General features: G+C 48.5%; 1 protein-coding gene across 2 annotated transcripts; it reads left to right on the top strand.

Annotated features, from left to right (window-relative positions):
• The first annotated feature begins 1,266 nt into the window (after positions 1 to 1,266).
• MALSU1 (mitochondrial assembly of ribosomal large subunit 1) lies at positions 1,267 to 7,037 on the top strand. Of its 2 annotated transcripts, none has more exons than XM_077268757.1 (4): positions 1,267 to 1,538; positions 4,073 to 4,251; positions 5,893 to 5,974; positions 6,687 to 7,004. In XM_077268757.1, the coding sequence occupies exons 1-4, from the start codon at positions 1,316 to 1,318 to the stop codon at positions 6,845 to 6,847; spliced, it is 645 nt and encodes a 214-aa protein (XP_077124872.1). In that variant the 5' UTR covers positions 1,267 to 1,315; the 3' UTR covers positions 6,848 to 7,004. The 2 variants fall into 2 exon arrangements, with proteins under 2 accessions (XP_077124872.1, XP_077124873.1); XM_077268758.1 differs by lacking the exon at positions 1,267 to 1,538 and adding an exon at positions 2,480 to 2,715 and having other exon boundaries at positions 6,687 to 7,037.
• Positions 7,038 to 7,311: the final 274 nt, after the last annotated feature.

The raw sequence follows: 7,311 nt of genomic DNA, 5'->3' as shown, positions 1-7,311 counted from the left end.
ACCTGGGGTAACTATGGTGGAACTGCATTTTTCTTCCATTCAAAGAATTATATTTATTGACTATTCCTGGAAGATGGAAAAGGATAAGGCTATGTGCACACGTAGGAAATGTGGTGCAGAATTTTCTGCACTAAATCTGCATCTGCAGATTTGATGCAGTTTCTGTGCAGTTTCTATGCAGTTTCTATGCAGTTTCTGCGCAGATTCTATGCAGTTTCTGTGCAGTTTCTACGCAGATTCTATGCAGATTCTATGCAGTTTCTGCGCAGTTTCTGTGCAGTACAATGTAAATCAATGGGAAAAAAAAAAAGCTGTGCACATGGTGCAGAAAAATCTGCAGCAGAAACGCTGCAGAACTGCACAAAAGAAGCGACGTGCACTTCTTTGAAATCTGCAGCGTTTCTGCGCAGATTTTTCTGCACCATGTGCACAGCTTTTTTTTTTTCCCCATTGATTTACATTGTACTGAAAGGCTATGTTCACACGATCCTTTTTTTGCTGCTGTTCCGCAGCGCTTTTCAGGCTGCGGATCCGCATCCTTTTTCCATGCAGGGTACAGTACAATGTTAGCCTATGGAAAACAAAAACCGCTGTGCCCACTATCCTTTTTTTCTCAGGCAAATCCGCGCGGATTTGCCTGCAGAAAAAAAGAAGTACCATGTCACTTCTTTCTGCGGATTCAGCTCCTGTTTTCAACAGGCACCAATAGGAAAGTGCTGTTGAAAACCCGCAGAGGAATCTGCAGAAGAAACTGCAGGAAAATCAGCAGTGCAGTTTTGCACTGCGGGTTTTCCAAAACAGGACCTGAAAAAAAAGGATCAAAAAAAGGATCGTGTGAACATGGCCTAAATCACAGTGCAGTTCTGCAGCGTTTCTGCAGCAGAAAAATCTGCTGCAGTTCTGCACCAATTCTGCACTAAATCTGCATCGTGTGCACATACCCTGAAACAAACAGCCCCGGACCGAGGACTCTCGCAGTGAACTACAGCTGTAGACTGCGCGCACCGCCCAGCTCGGACACTAGATGGCAGCACACAGTTTTGGTTGATTACAAACCACTTTGTAATGAAAACGTCTGTCGCCATCCAGCGGTATACTCAGGAACTGCACCTCCCGTAACCCGAACCTATACCCCGCACATAGGCACTATATATATATACAGTATATTGATAATGTCATGGGATTTTATCACGTGCTTAGTTACCGAGCAGCCAATTGCTTTGATGAGTGCGGCGTCTTGGCAACCAATAGCCGCGCAGGTTCTTGTGAGGTTAGGACACCGGAAGGTTGTGCAGAGCAGGAAGCAGCACGTGAGATGTGGGCCCGGACACTGGGCCGGCTGTGTGTCCGACTCTCTGCACCGGGTGGACGGTCCGGGATAGTGTGCAAGTTACACCCTGGATTATGTCGGCACCATGCTACTGTGACTGCCGGGTGGACGGCGGCGTATTCGGACACAGCACGGACGTGTCTACTGCAGAGCCAGAGATACAGCGCACACACGGCGGGGCCTGGCGGCACCGAGGACACCGAGCCCGGTATACCCGTTATATATGACACATGACAGCCGGGGCACGGCATCTGCAGAATGCCGGGGCTCAAGGATTGTGTGTAGTCCCCACCTGTGCAGAGCCCACCTGTGCGGATCCCGTGCAGTGCCCACCTGTGCGGATCCCGTGTAGAGCCCACCTGTACAGATCCCGTGTAGCGCCCACCTGTCCGGATCCCGTGTAGCGCCCACCTGTGCGGATCCCGTGCAGTGCCCACCTGTACGGATCCCGTGTAGCGCCCACCTGTGCGGATCCCGTGCAGCGCCCACCTGTGCGGATCCCGTGCAGCGCCCACCTGTGCGGATCCCGTGTAGCGCCCACCTGTGCGGATCCCGTGTAGCGCCCACCTGTGCGGATCCCGTGCAGCGCCCACCTGTGCGGATCCCGTGCAGCGCCCACCTGTGCGGATCCCGTGCAGCGCCCACCTGTGCGGATCTCCTGTAGCGCCCACCTGTGCGGATCCCGTGTAGCGCCCACCTGTGCGGATCCCGTGCAGCGCCCACCTGTGCGGATCCCGTGCAGCGCCCACCTGTGCGGATCCCGTGCAGCGCCCACCTGTGCGGATCTCCTGTAGCGCCCACCTGTGCGGATCCCCTGTAGCGCCCACCTGTGCGGATCCCCTGTAGCGCCCACCTGTGCGGATCCCCTGTAGCGCCCACCTGTGCGGATCCCCTGTAGCGCCCACCTGTGCGGATCCCCTGTAGCGCCCACCTGTGCGGATCCCCTGTAGCGCCCACCTGTGCGGATCCCCTGTAGCGCCCACCTGTGCGGATCCCCTGTAGCGCCCACCTGTGCGGATCCCGTGTAGCGCCCACCTGTGCGGATCCCGTGTAGCGCCCACCTGTGCGGATCCCGTGTAGCGCCCACCTGTGCGGATCCCGTGTAGCGCCCACCTGTGCGGATCCCGTGTAGCGCCCACCTGTGCGGATCCCGTGCAGCGCCCACCTGTCCAGATCCCGTGTAGTGCCCACTTGTACTGCTGTGTGTTGGAGGCCAGGGTACAACATCTCTTTATAATCATACCTGGTGGCTCCCTAAAAAAGTGGAGACCTCCTCCGCAAGTTGTCAGTCCCCTGGAGCCTGGCCCCACACCGAAACATCACTAAATGGTCACTAATGTGCTTACAACAGAACGGTGGTGACCCCATCAATGACTTCTTCCCAGGCAGGTGGACAGTGTTTAAATAAGCAAGTTAGCAATGAATTCTCTCTTACTGTTTTGCACCGTTCTCCTGTGTCTGACATTGTATCTATTATTGGCCACCGCTGCTCTTTTTTTTATAGCCGTGACCATACATGTAATGCTACTAACATGTTTTACACTGAGAGCAGCCACCGCCGTGCTGCACAGCAGTTTCTGCAGATCTGCCCCTCCCCGGGTAGTAGACCAGGAGAGCGCTACATACCCTCCCCCTCTGCCCGCTGCCACCTTCCCAGTCAGCCAGTGGAGTCTGCTGAGGCCCGGGCTCTGGTCTGGCTGCCCTGGGCCAGGGTCCTATGAGTCTTATTGCTCAACTCTAGTGTTGGGTGATGATGGGTTGCCCTTTGGAAAGGAGGATATATCTGATGAAGACATGACTGACTGCCGGCTGTAATGTAGAGCTAGTGTCAGTCAGGGCCAAGGGTTAAAGTTACATCGGCCGCTCTGTACTCTCTGAGGGGTGACAGAACCGGCATCGCCCCCATGACTGAATACTGAATGCTGGTGGTGAGACCAAAGATAATTTCTCCCCGCTGTATTCGGCTGCGTGCAGGCGCCAGACACCATCATAATGCTATTAGCCTGCAGGTTAACCCCATATGTGCCTCCTGCACACGTCTGTATAAAACACATACATGAAAAACTGCTGCTGATGTCATCTGTGTGTCCGTTTTCACCATCAATGTTTTTCCAGTTTGGACAATGACATAAATTCCTCAGCTTCTCCTATACTGTGCAGTGTTACACACGGGCAGCACACAGGCCGTACACTGCTGCCATCCGTGTGCTGTGCGTGTTTCTCATGGACCCATAGACTTGTATTGGCCTTTATCATTTGTGCTGCCGAAAAAACACGGACATGTGTGCAGCCCCATAGGTTATAATGGGAATGTGTGGGATCTGTGAAAAAAAAACAAAACAGAAACCACTCGTGCTGGAAACACAGACATGTGCAGGGGGAGTAAAGGGTCAGATCACACCACCATATATAAATGGTTGATTGTGATTGATAGTTCAGACTAGCGGCATGGTTGTGACGCTGACTCAAGGATTGCTCTCTAATGCTGCAAGCAGAGGCGGTGTCTCCAGTGATTACAAGCTCTATAAAAAGAGCTTGTAAGCGCTCTGCCCCATCTCTAGGCCTCATATATTATGGGGAAGGTATAGGAGCCAGCTTGGCTCCACTTATACCCAGTCTGGGAAGGATGGGGGGATAAGGCTGCACGGCCGACGTAAGCGTTACAGCCGTAGTGTCCCCCGATTGCTGTGCTGCTCCTTGTAGCTGTATTATTACAGTAATCTTTTGTGCGGTTTGTTGCAGATGAAGATCTTCCAGAGTTTAATATTAAAGTGCTTGTAAATTTGCTACGACAAGAAAACGGCAAAGATCTGTGTGTCATCCGAGTGCCCCCGGAGATGAAATACGTTGACTATTTTGTGGTCGTTGGAGGAACGTCGACCCGGCATCTCCAAGCTATGGCCCAATACATAGTGAAAATGGTAAAGACTTTATCTGCTGTGAACGCGGCTCCTATCACTAGTAAATACTTGTGTGACTGTGTCCCCCTATCCTAGAACTTGGGATAGGATGTAAGTTGTAGGCGTCGAGAGGGCAGATATTTTCTGCATTTCCTGTCTGTAGTGCCCCCTATAGTAACGGCCGTGTTGTGCACTACTCAGGCAATCCCTTCTCCACTCCTGTGTCCCTTTTGTAAAATAACACCTATACTCACCTCTGGTGCCTTTCCGGCAGTGTCGGCACTGGCTCTCCCTAGCATTACATGACATATTGGCCGCAGAGATTGCATGACACAACAATGTCACATGATCCCCAGGAGACCCAGCACCGGAGGGGAGTGTAGATGTTATTATTTTACAATGGTGAAACATAGGGATTGAGAAGAGAGTATCTGAGTAGGGGACAACCCCTTTACCAATATCGTAACCCACCTATCGCCTCTTGTAACAGCAGTGTAGCCCCCTTTCTCTCCCACAGCAGTTATGGCCCTGTAGTTTTCCCCCGTGGTGTTGAGCCTCCACACAACAGCGCACCGGGCTCACCAGCCCCATTGACGTGAGGAGCTTTGCTGCCGTTCCTCTTAGCTGGATGGTCGGAGCGCTGCTGTACGGGAGAGACGGTTATATGGTTGGGAGAGAAGGAAGTTCCAGCACTTGTCTAAAGCAACATCCAAGTAGAACAGACGAGCCTTATCAGCCTATGGATTTCAAAACATTAAGTGGTTCATAGCAGCGGCTGAGAACCGTCAATAATATCAGTTTGAAATGCGTAGGCCCATAAGGCTATTCTGTTCTACTTGAATGTTTTGGTTTTTTTTTTAATAGAAAATAACGCTATATTATGTACACATTAAATATTTATCTGCAAAAATTGCTATGAAAAAAGGAGGGTACTTTGCGCATGAATTGTAGGGTTTTTTTCCGAGGAGACGTGACAAAACAGGACAAGGACACAATTACGAAGGACACCTTGACGTGGCAATTGGGCTCACATATATTGGCCAATTTATGTGCGAAGTACCTTCCTCTTTTCATAGCAATTTTTGCAGATAAATGTTTCATGTGTACATTATATTGCCCTTTTTTCCTATTTTCTATGGCAGTACTGCATTTCAAATATTCTAGAGTAATCATTCTTGGTAAATAATGGTGCAACCTTTATCGTTTTTCAACTTATATGTTTTTTTGTTTGGCGCCTGATCACACTAGCTTGGATGTGCTGGTCTTGTTCTCGATTTTTTTATTTTTTTTTATGGCAAGGATCTTTTGCCATGTACTATCTACTACACCATCATGTGGCGTGATATATCTTGGATATTTAATTCTGGGAAGGCAATGGTCAATGCAGTGGCCGCCTTCATTCTCCGAGCTGCCGAACACACGTTCGTAATAAAGTAAAGGCATAAGCTACTGATATGTTATCGTTTATGAGATGGGGAAAAAACCCTTTAAATTAAGTCCCTATGTGTAGTGATGATTTTATTTTGTATACTTCCATCTTCTGGATATAATGAGGAGTCTGTTTTCCATAGTAATATGTATAGTTTATATGTAGGTTGCAATTTGTAGCTATGTCTGTTAAAGAGAACTGTGGGAATGATAAGTCATATTTCTTGTTTTTAGTATAAGTTTCTGAAGGGAGAAAATGAGCCACACGTTTGCCTAGAGGGAAAGGACACAGATGATTGGATGTGTATAGATTTTGGTAAGAAATATATTATTATTTTATATTTATCGACTTCACGTATCATGTTTATTCCCAACATTTTAAGCTATTATCTAGCCATAGAATATGCATTAACATGTTGGTTGGGGGCATTCTAACCGCTAGGAACCACTGTGATCCCAAGGGGGACGTGGGGTATGTAGAGAGGTGGTCATCACTGCACCATTCATTCTCTGTGGGACTGCCGGTGTTAGCAGAGTGCTGTCCTCAGCTGTTTCCATCAGTCCCATAGAGAATGAATGACTCTGAATGTGAAGCCATTGTCCGTCCTATTCCATGGGGGCATTTTAAAGCGATCCTGAGTTTGGACCCCCATTGATTAGCAAGTTGTTGGGGATAATGCTCCAAGTGTGGCTGAGCTGATGCACAGAGCTGAGCCAGTGTGCCTGCATGAACAATGAAGGGGCTTCACCCACCTGTAATGGGGCACCCAGGACCCTGATATTTGCCTGCTGTTTTCAAAACTCCAGTACACCCAAGATGATAGTTTGGCTCTGTCCTTTTATCATTAAAGCCATTGCTGATTGCCACATTACAACTGAAGTCTAGGTGTGCAGTTCTGAAAAGGATAACAGATTCATTTTAGTATTTATGTACTTACACAAGTTATTTGTTCATTGTTTCCCATTTTGCGAAGTTGTCTTCAATTATGTCATTTAACTACTGGTGTGTATATATATTTTTAAACTAGGGACCATGGTCGTTCATTTCATGCTGCCTGAAACCAGAGAGACCTATGAGCTGGAGAAGTTGTGGACTTTGCGCTCATTTGATGACCAGTTGTCTGAAATCCCGGAGGAGATTTTACCTAAAGATTTTACATTCGGACTACATGAGCATAAAGAGGGATAGTGTGTGTGTGTGTGTGTGTATATATATATATGTGTGTGTGTCTGCGTATACACGCTGCCTACAGCTGCCCAGCAATTTTGGTGGATTATGTTTAAAGTTGCTCTTTAAAGAATAAAAAACAAAGTTCATTATTTTGTTTTGTTAATGTGCTCCCCATCACTTTGTTTCCCTTACACAAGTTCCCGGCTGCCTGCCGTCACCACTTCTCGGAGCCTCCTGAAGATACACTGTCAGCTCCTGTTGACCTCTTACACATTAAAATAAAACCCAGTCCTCCCGGCCCCAGCGCATCATGTTTTCAGGATTTCCGTAGTATTTCTAGTGCGTATCGCTGCTGTGCTTTATTCTTGGGAAGAAAACCACAATCACTAGATGTCTTATCCGCTGCACGAGTCCGGATCGCCTATTTAAAGGGTAGCTCATGATTGTCTTTTTTTTATTTTCTCTACCTGATAATAGGGGCC

This window comes from Ranitomeya variabilis, chromosome 6 (genome assembly GCF_051348905.1).
Source record: "Ranitomeya variabilis isolate aRanVar5 chromosome 6, aRanVar5.hap1, whole genome shotgun sequence".
Taxonomy (NCBI): Eukaryota; Metazoa; Chordata; class Amphibia; order Anura; family Dendrobatidae; genus Ranitomeya; species Ranitomeya variabilis.
The sequence above is the reverse complement of the archived record's forward strand: the minus strand, read 5'-3'. Positions and strand labels throughout refer to the sequence as shown.